This window comes from Rhopilema esculentum, chromosome 6 (genome assembly GCF_057945365.1).
Source record: "Rhopilema esculentum isolate cy_ngs chromosome 6, ASM5794536v1, whole genome shotgun sequence".
Lineage (NCBI taxonomy): Eukaryota > Metazoa > Cnidaria > Scyphozoa > Rhizostomeae > Rhizostomatidae > Rhopilema > Rhopilema esculentum.
Genome location: NC_142820.1, coordinates 2,519,688 through 2,540,062, shown reverse-complemented (window position 1 = coordinate 2,540,062; position 20,375 = coordinate 2,519,688). Strand labels below are relative to the sequence as shown.

Sequence of the window (20,375 nt, the reverse complement as noted above, 5' to 3'; positions counted from 1 at the left end):
ATCTCAGATAAAGAAAATGTTATGTTGCATCAAGAATCACTGCTTCAAACAAATGATGTAATTGTAGAGCAGGGATTGTGAAATGCTGACTAATTGTTATAATGCTACAGGAGGCAAAATATTGAAGAAAGTGATTATGAACTTTTATCTCCAACAGCCTTGCAAAGTCTGAGGCAGGCTTGTAGCTTTTTTGTGCCTTATTTTGAGCCAAATTTCAATATAAGGTGACCTTTACTAATTTAGAAAAATCTAGAAATGCTGTTAAGGATAACATAGAGCTGAATATCAATGCCAGAGGTTGGGATATTATAGCAGCAATATATCTGCAGATGCTGTTGAAGTTTTATCTTGTTCTGCAAACTGCCTATTTGGAAGTAACATTTATTCATTTGAGAACAAATTTACTATCTACTGATTTGAACTCTTTAGCTTTGGGTTGGCATTTTTATGGGAAAATCTCTAGGGAGATATTTCATCTTCAATGGGATAGCTATCAGGGTGACATTCTTTTTTCATCAGATAACTACCAGCTAGCCAAAAGAAAGTGGCTAACTGAAATCCCAGTTTTCAATTCAAATTCTATTTCTTGAACACACTACAAATTGAAATCTTATTACTGGGAAAATGATAGATAGATGCCTTAACAGGCTACCCCCCCCCCCCTCCAAAAAAGAAAGAAGAAACACAGAAACAAGCTGCTGTCTGTCAAACTAGTGCAGTATAAAAAGTGTGATAAATTTAAAAATACCAATTAGATATATATGACAGGGTTATGTAGTTTTTAGACATTTACTATTGCAAAATGTCTCATCAAACATTTAAACTAAAGTACTTTTATTATTTAGCTCAATCAAAAACACTCAGGTTAAATTGTTTACCAGAATGTTTTTATCTTTATGTAGACAAAACAAAATAGAACAACTATATCAAAGATAGATTTCTTGAAAACTATGAGCCACTGATATTGTAATTTGTCTTATGTTGCGAGAACAAAAATACAATCTAATACTTATAAGAAAATAACCCTCACAGCATTGAATGAATGAAATATGTTGTGTGTATGTAATAGAGTTGCAATGTCATGAATTCAAAAGTTAACAAAAACTTAACCTATGTGTAATGAATAACTTCAATATTTTGTTCTGCCTCAGCTTGATTTGAATCTGTTACCATCAATGTATGGGTTGTATCATTTAAATAATCTCCCCTGCGAATCCATTCTTTCTTTGCAGCATCAGGAATCCAGCCAACATTCAAAACAGCAGACATCTTGAAAAAACAAAAGAAAAAAATTGTTCAGACTTTTTTATTATAAAGAAACTACATCAATATGGACACTTCTGAGATTAAGAAAAAATTACCTAATCAATCCAGCAGAGATAAAGGGAACCTGTCCCTCCAAGTCCTCTAATGGCTCTGCCCCTAGCTTCCACTATGATGTACCCAAAGTCAAATTGTCAATGAAATTCAAGCCTGGATATCTAACTAAATTAATTCTTAAATTTCACCAGCCTCAATTAAGCCTCAATATTATTATAAAATGTGTTCTTATGGCCTAGAACAAGCAGACTACGCACCCCATAGTCCATGCCAATGATAAAGTTTGGCACAGTAATTCGAAATGCCAGAGGCTTCCCTTCCTCGTAGTTGGTGTGGGCGTCTATTGTCACTTGAGAAATTGTGATGGCTGCAGCATCCGCACGTCTGCAGTCCTCTAGCTTTACAACCAATTGAGAAGGCTTTGGTAAACTGCCTTTCGGTGGATCATTGGTGAAAAATATTTTACCATAAACGATCATTTCCTTTGACTCCATCTTTGATCACTACGAAACCTATTTGTATGTTTGTTGTTGCTGTTGCTACTGTTTATCACTTGGTGCTGCACAGCTTCAACCCTTTCTCTACTTTTACTTTTTTCATTTCATCAATATTTGGATAATTATACTTCAAAATTTCAAACTATAAGTTAACGCAACTTCAGCAACAGAGATATAAATAAGATATATGCGATAAAATGAAATACTTCTTAATAGTGAAATTTTTGTACATACTGTTTCTTTCCAATAATACACACACCCCGAGGGGGGGCTAGAAAAGTTTCTCATAGGGGGCTTTAAGTGTCAGGTTGCCAAGTGAAGATTTTTCAATTAAATGAAATGAAGGCATACTTTGACATTGAAAATAGAAGGGACCTTCTCCTCTGTTTAATCACTATTGACTTCTGAGTCTTGAACTAATTTTCAATCTGTTAGTGTAAATAAAAATTTAAAATTTTTCTTTTAATTTTAAGGTTGGCTCGTTTTTCAATACCTCCATTTATCCCAACCTTAAACAACGACTTTGAATATTCTCTTTATAATTTTAATTATATGGTTTATTTAATGTCAGTTTTTACAATTAGTGAACATATGTTAATTAAGACTAACATAAAAAGCAATTTCAAGGATTGCATAAGATAAGACAGATTACTTATTGCAAAAATAACAGGCCCTTATTTTCTGAGGAACCAAATTTTAACCAAATTTTGGAATTGTGCGGTACTTTGTGCTGTCTTTATTTTTGATTCTAGGAGTAAATTCCAGATTGTAGGCCCCTAAAAACTTATAATCTGGTCTGTTAAATCTGAGTCAAAGGTTGTGACATTTTGTTTTAGGTACAAAATAGTCTTTCATGAAAATGATTGATTGATTTTAGTTTAAAAGAAGTCAGGTTCTAAAGATATGAATAATTTGTTATAAATTACAATTTAAAAATCAAAATAAATTCTTAATAATTAATACATGTTAAAGCAGCGCAATATTAAATACAGTGTAAAATGTACAATGTAATATAGTCATAATGTCACTTCAATTAAAGGTGTGTATATAAAAGTAAAGAAAAAGCCTATGTGTAATGAATAACTTTGACATTGTGTTTGACTTCAGACTGACTTGAATCTGCAATCATCAGGTGATGATGTGTATCATTTAGATAGTCTCCCTTGCGAATCCATTCTTCTTTTACAATGTCAGGAATCCAGCCAACATTTAAAACTGCAGCCATCTTAAAACAATACGATACAGGTAAAAATTAGGTAACTCATATTATTCTTAAAATTCTGTTGATAATTTTAACACTGCTAAGAAAAATGCCAAAAATAGCTCAACAAAAATATCAACAGTATTATAAAACTTAAAAAAGGCTTCTTTCAAATAATGCAATTTATCACAAATATATTGAGATGCCATGCTTAAAATGCATGTTAGAGAAATATATTTTGGTCATATGGCCAACAGTTTCAACCCTTCCCCATTTCTAACATTTCCCCATTTCTGACCAGCAGGGTGCATTTTATGATAGAGATGCTAAAGGTACACAAAGGATATACCAGGTTATGCAAAGGTGCATATGAGAAAAAACCTACAAAAAATATGCTGACGCAACCCCTCTCATAATTATCAGACCAATTATTATTCATACACTGGGGATAATACATTAATGATGATGGACAAACAATCATAGAAAAAGCTTTTTCCACACTGCCATGCAGTTTTACCAAAATTTCAGTGTAAGCCACTCACAGGCAGGTGCTTATCTTACCCAAACCCAGTGACGGCTTTGGCCCGGGAAAAGTGGGAGGGACAAAAGGGGGTCTGGAGCCCCACATTTCATCACAAGGCAATGTGATGAAATCATCAAAAACAAATTCAGAAATCTTTCAAAAACAAGATTCTGATAGAATGACTGCATCAAACAGCATTATAAAAAGCTTCAAAATTTGCTTGTTGTTAGCTCTTTCTGTTGCTAGGGCAAAGTTATTGCTTTTGACAATGTTGAGTGCCTTTTTGGTTACATAAGACCATATACATATTCTGTTTCATGGCAGTTGTGGAAGTAATGAAAATAAGAGATTTGCATCAGTTTTAACTTTGAGCCAAACCAAATTAACAGTTTTCCTTTAGCAAACTTCAAATGGCCATATCACATAAAATATGCAAAAAATTTAACTGGTTTCCAAAATTTCCAGGTGTTTTAAGGTGTCCTTTTTTCTCATGTCTGGCTCTGTCGTCAAGAGAAACAAGTCCAAAGCTTGTCATGTAAATGTTTGCGAACATTGCAAATTATATGAATACATATTCTGTACACATCACAAAGTCTCATTACCGGCCCCAAAAATGCCCCTTTTACATGCTATTCCAGTGATGTTGTCTTATGAATCATGGATCAAAAAATTTACTTTTGATCAAAATTTTGTTATGGATCAAAAAATTAGTCCATGGCCTAGTTGGCCTCTGGGTTAATCTGGCCCTGGTTTTAGTGGGTCCATTGTGGCAATTAAAAAAATATTTTAAGCTCACTCACATAGGTTGCCTATAATTTTCCTTTGGAAATTATTGGGGGAGCTATAGTCTTGTGTCCCTTGCCCCTCTCGGGAGCTACGGCCTGGCCTTTATGATGTTAAAATATGATCTTAGATGTTCGACAATCAAATATAGCTAGCCTACTCCAAGGGGCATGAAGGGGCATGCTTTATGCTTAGGATTCTAAGCGATTCTTAAATCCAGTTCTAAAAGCCCTTCCCAGGTAGTCTGCGCACCTCATACTCCATTCCAATGACAAAGTTGGGCACAGTCATTTTAAATCCCAGAGGCTTCCCTTCTTCGTAGTCTGTGTGGGCATCAATAGTCACGCTACATATTACGATTGATGACGCATCTGCAAGTCTGCAGTCCTCTAACTTCACAACCAGACGAGAAGGTTTTGGTAAGCGACCTTTGGGTGGATCATTTGTGAAAACTATTTCGCCAGAGATGATCATTTCCTTGGTCTCCATTTTGAAAACAAAGTTGTGTTGTTGCGATGTCGTGTTGTTGCCTCAGTGTGCCGCATTGAACTCTCAATGGTGTGCCGGATATCCTGCCGTTACCGGATATTACCGTAGCGATGCGGGAACTTGATTTAAAGATGCTTTTGCTATTGTAAGAGAATTGAATAACAGGATATATATATAAAAAATTGATATGATAACAATAAAAGTAAACTTCTTTTTAGTTATCTAGCCAAATGCCCCTGTCAATAAAAATTAAAATTTTAATTTTTTCCTAAAAAAAACCAACTTTACTTTGTACTTAATTATTTTACTAAATAGTAATTTTAATCTAAGCTGGATGACTAATGTTGTCAAATTAACTGTGTAAAATAGTATATATATGGAGAGAGCAAATAAAATAATAAGATGCTAAAAATATTGATAAAAAATGTGGATATGGTTCCAAATTTTTCAGCCTTGAAATATTATTGACTTCTTTTTGAATTCGATTAAGACCAATGGTAGTGGGAAGTTTATGTTCGTGGATTGTCCGGTTTGATAATTATGAAGAGGAGAGGTTTTAGTGAAATATTTAATGATTGTTATTATGAATTTCGATTAGAAATTTACATACTTCTTATTTGATATTACAGAGTCTAAATAAAAATATGTTTATGAAAGGAACTTTGCTACCAGCTGTATTCTTTGCAAGAAAGTTATTCTAACTGCTTCACGTAGATTAGGCTATAACCGTCTGTCAAACGCCGAAAGTTGCTCATCTGACGCTAAAGCCACGCCCAAAAAAAACTTAAATTTACTCCAAAGTTCTTCTAGACTTGCTGCATGGAATGCATCCTGTCCATTTTCGAGATGCCCACAGAAGATCGAGATATAACAACAGCTTTAAAAGAATTGGTAAAAGCTTGGAATTACCCTTCAAAAGGCTTGTTACTGAAGTCTGCCCCCCCCCTCGGCCTTTGCTCTTTCCGGAGCCCTGAATTTCTACCACTTTTTTGTTATAATGAAGCCGAACTGATTGTTGTAGTTGCAGGTAATTCCGATTTGATCTTTTTTAGATAATTGGCGAAAAGTATGATTGAAAAACCTTTTTATTTATATCTATTCAGCGTTTAAAACTGATTGAAGGAACTTCTAAAAAAGTTAATTCCATCCGGTAGTTTACTTTCGTCCGGCTTTTTCTCCATCCGTTATTTTTCTTCGATCCGGTATTTTACTGCAATCAAGTATGGTCTGGTCTCGAACTGGGACAAGAACTCAGATAAGTTTGGCGGGAAAAGGTTCTTGAAGCAGTCTTGAATCCAGATAAATCGTAAACAATCGCCAGAAAATACTACTTGTTTCTTATAAGCGTATCGATGATGGAATTGGAACAAGACTACGCATCAGATGTGGTGGTAGGTGTATCGGCTATATCTTGTAATTTTTGAAGTGAAATTTAGGCCAGGCCCACTATGCCTATGGCTGCCATTTATTTGTTATCTCCATTCATCGTATTTACCTAAGAAAAGATGCTATATATCTTGCATGAAAAGGTACATATCAAGTTATAGAGCTGGGAATAACGACGCATTGTATATATTTTTAACCGTGTAAGAGTGTTAGTTTCGATGACATTTATGCCATCACCCACCTTACCCTTTAGAATCTCTGTTGGGTATACTGCCAGGCTGCCAGACCCACTACCCAGTGTTTTTGTGGCACGAGGATGCAGATGGCTCTTGTGGCTCTTTTGAAAATTTAGTGTCTCGCTGCTAGGGAGCTTTTTGTGTTTAAAAATATTTCATATTAATTTGATTTTTAATGACTTTTAGCAATTTATGTTAATAGTTTATTTTTTTATAGGAGCAAATCATAGAGATTGCAACAAGATTGGGTTTGCATGGTAAAAATGCACCCTCCATTGATACCTACATTGCAAAGGTCTGACCTATGTACAGTAATTATGATTTTTTGTTGTTCAATGAAACCTATTATAGGTTTAACATGAATCATCTGAAATACCGAGAAAAAGATAAAATGATTAAATATTATTTCCCAATAAGATGGATCCTGGTTGGTTGCAATCTAGCATAAGTATTTCTCTATCTTTGAACGTAGTCAGTATTCAAGTATACTATGCATCCAAAATGAGGCTTGAAAACTATGAACAATTATCTTTGAATTGTTTCAAAGAATTGGTTATAGAGTTGTGTAATTCCTAGCCATAACCAATTCACTGTATATATGTAAAAAAGTTCAAATTGCTATATGATAGCACAACTGCTAGATAGACTCCTGAAGAATGCTAAAAGTGAAGTCATCATGATGTTAAAAATAAGGAACACCACAACTTGCTGAGAATGAACAACAAACAAATACAAATTAATCAATAGACATGTCTATGACTTGAATTCTTTGGATTTTTTAATGCGGGATATGCATTTAAAAGTATTACATTGCTGTTAAACATTTGGGGCCACTTTTTGGTCTGTTATCTTATGAGGACTGATGATCATGATGATGATGAGTGTGTAAAGCAGGCATGAAATTTTGAGGTTGAAGGCTTTAGAGAAAGGGATAGGAAGACCAAAATTGAATTTGAAAGTGATGATACAGAAGGAGTTTCATCAAGTTAAGTTGGAATGAGCTTTGAAGTCAGCAGCCCCTTGAAAAGGAAAAATTCCTGATCATAATAAATAATGATGGCGATCTACATAAAATGTGTATCAGGCATTGTTTATTTGTCAAAAATCTAACTGGTCTTTACGTCCTTTTAAAGTGCAAGAGTTATCAAAATAGAAACCCCTTGGGAGCATGTCAGATTTTTATATTAAAGATGTTATAATATATCATAGTTTTTGATATTATAATTTATCAATGTATTGAAGATTATCACTATTGGACTTAGTAATAATTTTTGTTTGTATAGCTTGAGATGGCCATTGCTGAAAACAAAGGTAGGCCATTTTGAAAAATATATGTATTTCAAAAGCTACAAGTTTTTCAACATTTATGCAAGTGGTAAATTTAAATGTAATGCTATGATATTCTTCTTAATTCTTTGATATGTCTTTAAACCATGTTACTGATTGCCTACAATGATGCAACATTATGTTATAAAATAGCAGAAAAACCTTTGAATCTTATTGTCTTGTGTTGTATGCCTTGATATGTGTTTCTGTAAGTGAATTATAATTTTGCTTCTATTTTGTTTCAGAATCAGAATGTTCTTGTATCCAAAGGTACAAATCAATTTTTATTAAAAACTTGCATATTTCCTCCTCTGCTTTTTTAATAAGTTTGATTGTCAAGAGATAAATTAGAATATAATATGAAACATTATTTGAAAGAAAGTTAAGTTGTATTTCAACCACATTATGTGCTTGCAACAGATTATCACCACAAACTTTGTGCTTTGTTTCATGGATGAATTTAATACTAAATTTGCTGGAACCTTTCACTGGATACCAGGACAAGAAAATTTCCAGTTAGAAAAAGATAAAACTGTTGAAACTAGCAAGGGAAGCAGTCAAAATTTGTTGAAATTCATTTGTTATCTTGCTATTCTATAGTAAGTTTTCTTTGAAGTCATATCTCTTATAGTGTTGGATTAGTAATTATCTTGTGCTATATTGAAAATTTCAAGAACTACAAAATTCTTCTTATGGAAGGCCAACTTCTCTGGTGTAGGCATCCATAGGCATAGGCATACAAGTGAAAAATATTGAAAACTCTGGCCTTTTGGATTTTCAGAGCATATGCCTGAATATCAGGGATCAATTTTGCCCATTGACTGTTGATTATGATGCTTTTCATACCTCTAGGGATCATGCTCATGGGACAATTGTTCATCTAGTCCTTTTCCACTTTTGGACCTAAAAGGCTTACAGGAGTGCCTTTCAAGCAGATTATTGATGTTGCAGGCCATCTTGCATGTCTATTTAAGAGAAAAATTTCAAATTTTTTTTCTATACAAGGGAGTTTGATAGCAACATAACCTTCAACAGGGGAAAGTGCTGAAAACAATACACAGTTCTTCAACATCACAATCAAATAGCATAAATGAACAATCAGATGCCTGTTTCTCTACAAAGTTATGTAGAAAAGGCTAAACATTTTTTTCTATTAGCATTGAATAAAAACCTTTCTGGCTCTGCAATCATTTTCTAGAAAGGGCCAGCATATGCAACCCCAAGATGCATAAAAACAAAAGCCTTACAAGGTTTCATGACAGAAAAACTGCCTTCAAACAATGATACTTCCAAATAATTGTGGAGGGAGAAGTAATGCTTTAGAATTAGTGCTTAGGTGTTTACTCAAGCAAGTAATTTATTATCATGTATTTTCCTAGTTACTACGAATCTCAAGCTAGACTTTCATCGGATGAAGAATTTTATTCAGAAAAAGCCATAGCCATCGAAAGTAAGTACCATTACATCCAACTTTTGCTTCTCCATGGAACTGTAAATGATGATGAGTTTTCTTTTGTTTGTTTGTAAATGATGATGAGTTCTAAGGATCTTAATTGCTACTAATTTTTTCTTTTGTTTTCAAATCTTTTCAGATATAAAAAGATATAAAGATATTTGGAATGTATTTTAGCAGTCTTTGTTGTTGAAAAAAGTTGTATGTTTCAGTGCCTTTTCTCTATTTAGAAACAAGGATAGAGCAAAAGAAAAAGAAGAGAAGATCTGTTTGTATTCAACGAGTTCCTTCTTGGTACAATTTATTTCTATCAGTTATTTACACCTTTTTAGTATAAACTTGAGGAATATTATTTTGCGCAACATAACATCTACATGTCTGTGAATTGCATTGATTCCATGTAATAAAAATATAAGATTGCGCAGTCAAGTTAATATGGGATTTCAAGCAGCCAGGTGATTGTAAACTCCTGGCATTTCTTCTGGATGTCATTGTATTAAACACAAACTTTATTTGTCTTGTGGACAGTTTTCATAGCTGTTTTCAGAGAAAAAAATTAGAGCTCTATAACTGGCTTATTAATTCTAAGTTACTAATCTTATACTTGTATTGTGTTGTGTTGAAAAATTATTGAAAAGTTTTGTAGACATCTTTTTATAAGAGTTCTATTCTGTACTACAGCAGTTCATCTGATGATGATGATGATGATGATATTGATTTTAATGGCACTAAAGAAAATAAAGTCGTCCAAGGTAAAAACTATTGTTGCTTAAAGTAACATACAATATAGGCAGGTTATTTACAATAGAAAACCATATACATCATTGATTCCATGCCATCGTAATTTGGAAGTTTAGAGATGCTAGGGAATAGCATCCAAGAAACAAAACTATGCATGTTAGAGTTTTTGCAATCTGAAATATGCATTATGCAATTTTTTCATAAGGATTTCGTAATTAGGATTTCGGATTTCGTTTTCTTCCTATAAACCTTAGAAGTTTGCATACACTCTTGTATAATGTGAATTCTTGGTTTGTTTCATTACTCTCTTCTTTTGTTTTTATCGGTCTTCGTTTACTCTTCGCAGAAATCAATAAAGAGGAAAACTATGAGTAAGTTTTATTCTGATTCTTCAAATGGTATAATATCGATCAGTCCTAATTTTTACATTCGCAATACTTTTGTTGCTATCTTTGTCAGTCCAACTTTCACGACTAGAATCTTTACTAAAAGCAATTGATTTTCAACTCTCGATAGCAAAGGGTGGGCACTAAAACATATTACATCGACGTATCCTCAGGTTGTCGTGTTTAATGTCTTTCATCCTTTTAGCAGAAAGTATTTTTTAATTTACTATGATTCCAATCAGAATCCTGTGCTAGCAAGTCTTGTCGTCTTTATGACCAGATAATGTTTATGAACAGAAACAATTGATATTGTTGTTTCGCAAATAAAAGATGGAAATTATTTGATTCTAGATTGTCCGAAGATGCTGCCGACGATGACGATAGTTTTAATGCCTGTAAGTGTCTTCGCCATATTATCTTTCTAAGGAAATCTGGAATATGGAAATTTTTGTTTTTAGATATCACTTATTTTTTGCCATCATTTGTTTATGCTTTATGTATCTGTTTATGTTCTCATTAATTCAGTAAAACAACTTCTCTTATGTATTCCATTTACTTTTGCCGTTTTTCATTTCTTGGATTTACGTTTTGTTGAACACAAATGAAAATAAATTTTGTGGAATCATTTAGAATTCTTTCATATTATGAAATGAAGCAGACCTTATATAAATAAACGTATTTTTTCTTGTTTTTTTGTATAAAAAAGCACGGCTGCTGTTTGCACACCAAATTTTACATTCCAGTCATTGCGTTATATCTTCATAGCTCGTTGATATAAGTAGCGTACATTTTGTTTGTTTGTTGTTCAATTCATTGGCATATGTAGAATTCATAAACATAAAATAATTCATTTGCCAAGCGTAAACAAAATTACAAAGCTGAATGACTTGCACAAAACTACAGCTTAACCCTTCTTTTTAGTTGTTAGCAAAGTGAAGACGAGCAGTAGGAAAAAGACAGCCGTTTTGCTGTCATCTGATGACGAAGATGGGTAAGCTGTTTGGTTATAGAAAGCATATTCTTTGATACCCGTGTTTGTTCTTATCGTATGTCATAATCGTTTGCTCAACTGAAACTTGACGTGGTAGTTAATACGTTTTTAAGATTTGAAAACATTCTTTCAACTATTTTATCTTATGACATTTATCTTGTAAGCTATTTTTTGCCCATCTCTGTGACCTTTAGATCAAATTCAGAAGAAAACAGCATGGATGATTTCATAGTAAGTGACGGATCGATGCCAAATACTCCTGGTGAGTGTGCTTGATTAGTTATTTAGCAATAAACAGTTTACCCCCCCCACACTTTTCTGAAAATATGGTCTACATATTGCGTTTAAAAATGGATTAAAAACGCTGGGTAGGGGTAGATCAAATTTCCTAAGGAAAGTTAACTTGATAAAAATCACTGAGACGAGGCAAAATGGGCGTGGTCCCATTGGCCGCGCCCATTACCCTCCCACTCTGTAATAGCTGGCGCCGCCACTGAGTCTAAACAAGGTTCATTGCATCATTTTGCTTATCATTTTAACACCTGACGTTACTCACATAATTTACTTATTCACTCTTTTGATAATGTGATTCGACCCGTTATTAGTGCCCAAATTTAATACTCATTTTTTGAGTATCTGGGTATTCATTTTATTCATCTTACTTCTTCAATTTCTTTTTTTTGATTTCGCGACATGTAAGATATAATTGCAATCGTATGTAGCCATGTATGTTTCATATGAGTTGAGAATGAGCATGATGAGTTGAATTACAAGATCTTTAAACAAAATTTCTTTTACCCTTGACAACGCCGTCATCTTTTACAGTTTTTTTGCAAAATTAGGTTTGAATTACCAGAAAATATTGATTTCTGTCTCATACAGATAAGCAATCTTGGCGAACACCAAAAATACCTGAGGCCGTCATATCATCTTCTGAAGAAGAAAGTTACAAAGAGTATGGCATCCCTATGCTTTTTATTAATCCATTGTAAATTTGCTACAGAATTAACAAATCCAGACTAGATAATGTCAGACAAATGCGAATGAAGATTGTTTATTGAAAAGTTTTATCTTTACCAGCCTTTCAGTGATTAACTCGGATTTTACCAGCTATATAAAATTTCAAATTTCTATTTCACGGAGGCTGATATTTAATGTTATGATTGATATGATATGTTAACTGCAATTAAAAGAGCTAGTCAGAGCTTCAAACATCTGTTCGGTTTGAAAAGTTTTTAAACACTAAGTATTTACTTTAAGTCATATTAGTCTGGGCTGTTGGAACATGAATCATGCAAATTGTGATGCCAGCATGAAAATGGGTACCCTGGGGGTAATTTCACACGCTGATGACGATGCCGAACAGACACAAACCGAAAAATGCCACTGAGTGCTATTGCTAGACTAGGATACTTGGCCCCAGTCCTCGAATTTGGCCAATCTCCATACGTCATAACTGATTTATGAAAAAAGTGCGAGAGGAAAGGTTTACGTGCATTATCATATATTAAGGTATATTAAAGAGGAAATGAAATTAAAAATTACTCCTTGATACTATTTTTAGAACATGACACTGGTGCCCATGCCTCTATTTAGGTCTTCTTCTACAAATAATTACTCTCTTTTACATGAATATTTGAATATTCGAAATGTAGCTTTCTTCATTCTTTCAACAAACTTAAAAGTTATATGAAAAGACATAATTAGTAATCTTACCCCTTGATGCTGTTTTTAGACTGGAGTACTTGGCCTAAGTCCTCCATTTTTGTTTTCGTCCATACTTAGTTAACTAACGTTTAAAACGAGCATGAAGGTATAGGTTTAAACACAATTCTACACGATAAAAGTATAACAAAGAAGCAATTAAAATGATTCTATTTTAAGAATGTAGTGCTGGAGCCCAGGTCTCTATAAGCATTCATTTATAACTCATTACTATTTTTGGTATGAATATGAAATAAAGTGAATGTTAAATCTCTGGATTGCTACTGCTCCTCTCAGAGGCCTTCAAAGGTTGGAAAGCACAGAGGATAGATTAATGGTTTACTGTAATGAAATTAAAGTCAATGCTAGTGTCGCTTGTTAAAGCAAAAAGGGATTCGAATTTCCACATGTTTCTAAGTGCCCTTAATCAGATTGCACCTTGGATGCTTTGCCTTTATCATATAAACTACTCGCGCTGGCTGCCGATATAACATTAATCGTATCAGAAAGTCATACAAATACAGCCTATAATCATAACGATTTTCGCCCCTATGAATATGTTCCAGTTTGAAAATGCATTAAGGGTTCTTAACATTTCTGCTACCTTGGATAGTAAGCATTTTATACTAATTGTAATTGAGACTTTCAGAAGTAGCGAAATGTGAAAGTCACATTTTCATGTGCATGTGATAATTTGCATTGACCTTCGGAGGCAGGAAACGCGTACATACTTAATGCTTATATTAACTGCTTTGGAAAAGCAAACATTTTGAGTCACACATAAGCTTTTCGTCCGACACACTGCAGAGTATAAAACGTCAGAACATAGATCAAAACACTAAGCTAGGAAATATATATACCCAGATATGGATAGAAAAAGGCCAAAAGGTGGATGATAGGACATGCTGTTGGCTTGATGATGAAGAGATTGGCTCAGTGTGCAATTCACGATGGATTCACAGGCCCGAAGCCAGGGATAACTTTCTGGGTGGGAGCTGGGGCTAAAAGCCTCAAACTGTACTATAGTATATAAAGCCAAAAATAGTTCACACAAAATTGTGCAACTCTACGTTTCTTTTACCAGGCTGAGTCACAAGATCGTTGTTTGCCCCCATTGTGCAATTTTTCAATTGGGACGTTAATCTTTGTTAGAATCCTGTTAGGTCGACTTGAAGGGCTTGAAGCCCAACCCAAGGGCTGTAAAGCGTATTTTAAAGAGACGGCAAAATGTGATTATTGTGGGTGTAGTTCGTTTAGGCCGCCACCATGGTCGGCCGCAAAAAACCTTAGATTATACTAATCCAAAGATGGCCAGAAACTGGATATAGAATAGAATTTAGGAAGAGAGAATCCAAGTCAATATTCTTACTATAATGTTTTATATAACTAAGTCCATAGTTTTATCTGTTCTAATGTTGACATGAAAAAGGAAGGGTCTTGAAAAGGAAATATTTTTGAGGCAAAAGCATTTGGCAGGCCGGATGAAATCTTTGTTCTGGGCCGGAGGTTAAGAATAGCTGCCCTATTTCAAAATATAGAATGCTAAACTTTCCATGTTAATCAAAGCAGTAATGACTTACAACTAACAAAAGAAAAAGTCAAAAAGTGTCCTGGGTCCATCATTTGTAGCATCTGGGGGTAATATTAAACTTTTTTCTCTTAAAAATACTGTTTGGTTAATCAAAAGGTAGAAAGCCATACCATCATGTTTACGTCAAAAATAGATAATGCCATGAAGAAGAGCGTTTACATAGAGGCCTAGTACCAAGAACCCTAATCTAAAAAAGAATCAAAGGATAATATTATTTCTTTGTTATACTTTCATCATATTGAGTTGTGTTTAAACTTATACCTTCTTTAAACGCTAGCTGACTAAGTATGGATGAATCCAAAATTGAGAAATTGGGCCAAGTACCCCAGTCTAAAAATAACACTTGGGAGAATTTTTCGGATTGTGTCTATTCGGCATCGTCAATAACGTGTGAAATCACCTCAGTATACCCATTTTCATGCTGGTATAACAATTTGCATGATTTAAATCAAATTATGTGCTAAGAGACTATATGTTTTCTTTCCATTTCTTTCCATAAGGGATGAACACTTCACTCCTCGAGGCAAAAAAGTTACTAAGTTTCAAACTCCACGTAAGTGCTTTCAATGGCTTTACTCTTCTGTATTGTCGATTGCTAGCAAACATCAATCATCGTCATCACAATCAGTTATCATTAATCATCAATATGAGGAATAGTTATCCTCATCATTGTTGTTCAATGTCTTCTGAAAATCAGTCCTCAAAGAATACTGAAAGAACATTTTTCTTAACACATTCTATTTCTGCTATTTTTGGAGTTAATGATAATTGATAAACTTAAATGAGAGTTTTGTTCGTTTTTTCTGTGTATAGAAATTGTAGTAGCATTCCTATTGAGTTTTGAAGTGGATGTTTCACTTACGTTTAGTATTGCTTTATTTACAGGCATTAAAACTCCAATGTCCTCAAGACGACATGCTCGATGCACACGTAAGTTAATAGCTATTTCCTTTATCACCAAAAACCAGGTAATGTTTTTCGAATGAATCCCTTCATTTTTTACGTTTCAACTCAAAATTGAGCAGAAATAGAAAAAATGGAGACAGTTTCTTAACTATGTATTGTGTTATGCTCTCTGCTTAGAGGGTGAATTTTCACTTGCTATCGTCTTTCTTCATAGCTGGCATCTTGGACCGTGTTACGACCCCTAAGACACCTAGCGGTAGTGTTTCATACAAGAGAGATTTCAAGAAGTTAAGAGACCAAACTGCTAAGGAATTGCTAGATCTTTTCAACGAAACTGTCTTCGAAAACAAGGCAAGTATTAACCATCATTCAATTTGCACTAGATAATTGGTGGTTCCCAGTGTTTGGTATTTGTTACTCCCTACTATCTTGTACCAAATGGTTGAGACAGGCTTTAATTGTTTTGAAATTCAAGAAAATAATTTCAACAGAAAACTCCTGACCCCCCTTTCCCGCCTAATCGATTTTTGAGTTATAGCCGTAGCATCTAAGAGCAATCTAAGAACTTTATCGTTGAAGTTTGGGGCTGGGGAAGGGTCTTGTACCTTTTTTGGAAAAGTGTTTTGTTTCTAGGAAATCACAACCAGTGTTTGGGAATGTTACTTTCGAAGGTAGTTTTAGAAAACTGAGAGCTATGCTAATCGAACAGTTCCTCCTGACATGACCACACCTCGTGACTCCTATGCCTGGAATACCAGGGAGCTGCTATTTACAACATTTATCATTCCAGCTTCCTGATATTAACATCGTCTTCAATAAAAGAATGACCAAAACTGCAGGGTTTTGCTACTATTATCGGTAGGTACATTTCAAAGTTTCCTGATTTTCAAGGAATTTTCAGTTATACCTAATGTGGTTCCTACAGCACCCACTAATCTGTGTTATTGCCGGGAGGTCAGTTGCAATGAGGACTGCAATGTATGTATACACATTAGCTCACGTATTACCAGGATTACCTTAAATTTGTTACCTCCAGAGACTCTGAACGTGATATAACTGAAGGCATTTTAGATAAGTAGGTTGGTACCTTTTGGCAAAGGTGTAGTTTTCTGAAAGGAACATGGGGGCTGTCGCAGTCTGGAAAACAATGGCAAGAAGCATTAGACATTAAAAAGGGGCCTCAGCTCCCCTTGCGCCCTAGCTCTACATCACTGTTTATCGACCATTTCGTATTATTTTTTATGGTATAAAATGCATTTTATCAATCTTGTAAACTTTAGTTCTAATGTATTATCTGTATCCTTGCTTAACAACTACTTTATACTATGTACAGTTCTGACTTCTAAATTTTAAAGAAATCTTAATCTTACCAAACCATTATCATAATCATCAACAATTGTAATTTTTCTTCATAGAAATCAAGTCACAAAAGCAAGAACAGCTAAAATTGAGCTCGCCGAGAAAGTTTGCGACTCCGTCGGTAAGTATTCATTTTCATATCAAACAACAATTCAATATGTGACTGAGTTAGTGCACGTTGCTATATCTTTGGGGAGACGAACATAAGAAAGTATTTCAATAAGTGAGCAACCCTTCGTTCTGGAGTCAAAGAGCATGCGCATGGAATGATGTCGTTATTACGCATGCTCTTTGCCTTCAGGACGGAGGGTTTTACGCTCGTTCGACCTCCCAACAACATAGCAAAAATGTGGAGGCTAATTGACAAAATTTCAATGCATTCAATGGTGTTCTCCATGTTATAAAATATAAATTCAAAGTTAAAAGTTTCATTATTCCTCGCTTTGGTTATTTGAATCAAGTTGATTTCTATTTGATAATGCTTACCCAGGTGTTTCAAGCTATCGGTAAATATAATACTGTTGTGCAACCTGACTGCTAAGAATATAATTGCGTAATTACAGCATATACTCGTATATTTATTTAAAAGAAATAAAAAAAATAACAAATGCATTAAATAACATAGAAATCAAAAACATTTCTTGAAAGTTTTAATGCAGGCGGACTGTTTGCTTTCCTAACTTTGATTCATTCTAGAGTTTAAATTTCCTTTAAATGCAGAAGTTTAGCATAAAGATAAAATAATTATAATGGTTGGTAGCAACGGATATAAACCAAAGGACTCTTACCATAGAACGACTTCGAGATACGATGATTCATGAAATGTGCCACGCTGCCGCGTGGATATTGAATGGAGTGAAATGCGGTCATGGAACCTTCTGGAAATATTGGTTTGTTTCATTGGCATTTCTTTACTTAGTTACGAAAGAATGGGGATCTAAACCGAGGTTGATGGGGACAGGGGTTGCACCTTCCACTTAGCAATCTTGCTATTTATATTGTGTTTTTTTATCTTTAATGGTAAGACGGGTAGGGCAGGCTGGGGGGGGGGGTATGATAAATGAAACTGTAATTTGGGTTTGAATATTTAAATGAACGGTTTTTGAATAGACAAAGCTCAAGTTTTTTTAAAGCTGAATGCGATCTAAAATCTGCAAATTTTAACCTCCATCTATGTGTTCTTGCTGTAGCCTTTAACTAGCATACTTTTTCCAATTCCATTGTATGCTTGAAAGTTGGTATTTCTTTTCAGGGCGAGCAAAGCACACAGAGCCCATCCTGACTTGCCCCCAATATCAAGATGCCATCAATTTGATATAGAATGCCGCTTCAATTACAGATGTATCAACCCATTTTGCGGCAAAAGGTATTTATCATAATCAAGCGCCTAAACGTCGCGCTAAAGTATTAATAATATGTGGCTTAAAAGTATTAAGTGTTAATAAAAGGGCGCCCATTTTCATCTCGACATTTTCTATGCATTCATTGATTGAATAAATTTATATTTATTTGGCCTTATTTGGTGAAACAGTCTTGAGTCTAGAGAGGGAAACACTTTCGTTAACAGAAAAACCCCACCTTCAAATGTTCCAACATTATTTGGTTTCATTGCTATTAAAGCGCTGATCTACAAATTCATTTCAAATCTATCCCATTTCCCTTGACTTGTATCGATTTTTCTATTTAGTTATGGCCGTCACAGCAAGTCTTTAAAGAAATGTCCAGACTGCAACGGGTATGTTTATGATTCACTGATCTATTCTTGTGAGAAGGCTGTACTTATTTTATTAGTTTTTTTAGATCTGAAGAAGAATATTTGCCATAAACGTTATTTAGTTGGGAAAAACCTTGCGGTCCGTGTGGCAAATAAAAATGACCAAGCACTTTTCTGTTCCCTGGTATTTTTAAATTATCTTAGTTAATGACTGCTACACAAAGTTGAGTCATAGAAACTAGTCCTCAATTAACAGTTACTAGTTGTGTTTTTATTTGCAAGAACTAGTTCCAAAAAGAAGATCGAAAACCCTTTTTGAAGAACGTTTCAGACAGACAAGGCAGCCAATCTTTTTAGCAAACATAATGATACCGCCAAGAAGGTCACAAAGGTTTTATTTCATCAATTCTTTCAGTGTTGACTATAGCTCAAATTAATTTAAATAATGTTCAGAATAATCTTAAGCTCAAAATAAAAAAAATAAGAATATTGAGGCTCAGCAAAAAGCTAGGTTTTCTTATTGTAATATTATGTGGCATTAGTGTATAATTATGTCTATTGGAATGTCTTTATGAATGAGACAATTTGCTAAAATTTAAGTTGCTTAATCTCTGTTCTAGATCGCTACAGTTACTTGGAAAAGATGGCATTACTCCGTTAAAGCCAAGAGTGCCAAATAAATTTGCTCTTTATGTGAAAGAAAATTATCCCCCAGTCAAAGCTGATCATCCCAATATGTGTCATGCAGATATCATGAAGTTGTTAGGGACAAAATTTAGCATGCTGAGCACATAGATTGTTTGAATGCAAGTTTTCATTCTGTTTCTGCAATCAAATGCTGCAATAAGAGCCAAAGGATGTCATGTTACCAGCCTTTTTAAATTTACGATTTTATGCCAAATATCCAGATTTTTAAGTTAAGAATGAGTAAAAGACATTTGAAAACTTTTTAAGCCATGATTAGTACTATAATTAGCATCTTAGCTTTTATTTTTGGACATGATTTATAGTTTTATAGAAAGAAAGTGAAAAAATTGCTTTGTACTTTTCTGTTACAATGTCTTACACACATAAATATCTAATGATGTGCAGTAAAAATCATTGGCAACTGTCAAATGCCCAAGCTCTAGTTAAAGATTTTGATTCACGATAAAAAGAGAGGGTATACACAATTGTGCTGAGTCATGATATTAGTGCTGCACTGCTATTGGTGGAGCTGAGACTGATCACAAAAAAATTGTCTTGAAATAATTTCAAAAGGAGCTTATGTCAATGACCAATGTAAATGATGGTCACCAAAGTCTCATGAAACTACACTGATCACACAAAAGAGTGAAGGCTGCCTGCAGACGATGCCTTTTAGAAGCAGTATTTACTCCATTTAATTGTTCTCAGAATCTCCTTTCATGGCCACGATTTTCAATGACACAAATATTTGTTGGTTTGATGCACAAATAACCAATCAGAATGAAGAACCACCATAGTGTGCTCTTCCTGAGTGACTTGCTGTGAATTTTGTTCTGGTTTCAAATGTCTAAGTCAGTTTGGATGATATAAAGATCCAGCCCTTTTGGAAGTGTTCACCCACAACTGATGTCTGATGCCAAAAAGGCAGTGGATAAACCTCTTTGAAGACAAGGCTTTCAAGTTAGAATCAGCCAATCATGGAGGGAACAGACTGCCTGTAACCACGACTCTGTGCCCTTAAAGAGAGCCCTTTTGGAAGTGTTCACCCACAACTGATGTCTGATGCCAAAAAGGCAGTGGAT

General features: G+C 34.3%; 2 protein-coding genes across 3 annotated transcripts; one reads left to right on the top strand and one right to left on the bottom strand.

Moving 5' to 3' along the window:
* Positions 1 to 701: 701 nt before the first annotated feature.
* LOC135686238 (uncharacterized) lies at positions 702 to 4,874 on the bottom strand. Its single transcript, XM_089108908.1, has 3 exons — positions 4,577 to 4,874; positions 1,578 to 3,042; positions 702 to 1,269 (listed from the first exon to the last, which is right to left on the bottom strand). The coding sequence occupies exons 2-3, from the start codon at positions 1,812 to 1,814 to the stop codon at positions 1,111 to 1,113; spliced, it is 396 nt and encodes a 131-aa protein (XP_088965034.1). The 5' UTR covers positions 1,815 to 3,042; positions 4,577 to 4,874; the 3' UTR covers positions 702 to 1,110.
* Positions 4,875 to 6,022: 1,148 nt separating this feature from the next.
* Positions 6,023 to 20,291, top strand: LOC135686423 (uncharacterized). 2 transcript variants are annotated; one of them, XM_065202650.2, is made up of 21 exons: positions 6,023 to 6,204; positions 6,653 to 6,730; positions 7,719 to 7,746; positions 8,007 to 8,031; positions 9,141 to 9,211; positions 9,445 to 9,508; positions 9,899 to 9,966; positions 10,302 to 10,326; positions 10,693 to 10,736; positions 11,263 to 11,332; positions 11,527 to 11,594; positions 12,215 to 12,287; positions 15,128 to 15,180; positions 15,513 to 15,557; positions 15,748 to 15,884; positions 16,324 to 16,391; positions 16,949 to 17,013; positions 17,686 to 17,782; positions 18,145 to 18,258; positions 18,580 to 18,627; positions 19,227 to 20,291. In XM_065202650.2, the coding sequence occupies exons 1-21, from the start codon at positions 6,166 to 6,168 to the stop codon at positions 19,399 to 19,401; spliced, it is 1,455 nt and encodes a 484-aa protein (XP_065058722.2). In that variant the 5' UTR covers positions 6,023 to 6,165; the 3' UTR covers positions 19,402 to 20,291. The 2 variants fall into 2 exon arrangements, with proteins under 2 accessions (XP_065058722.2, XP_065058721.2); XM_065202649.2 differs by having other exon boundaries at positions 6,024 to 6,204; positions 9,896 to 9,966; positions 19,227 to 20,289.
* The last annotated feature ends 84 nt before the right edge of the window (positions 20,292 to 20,375 follow it).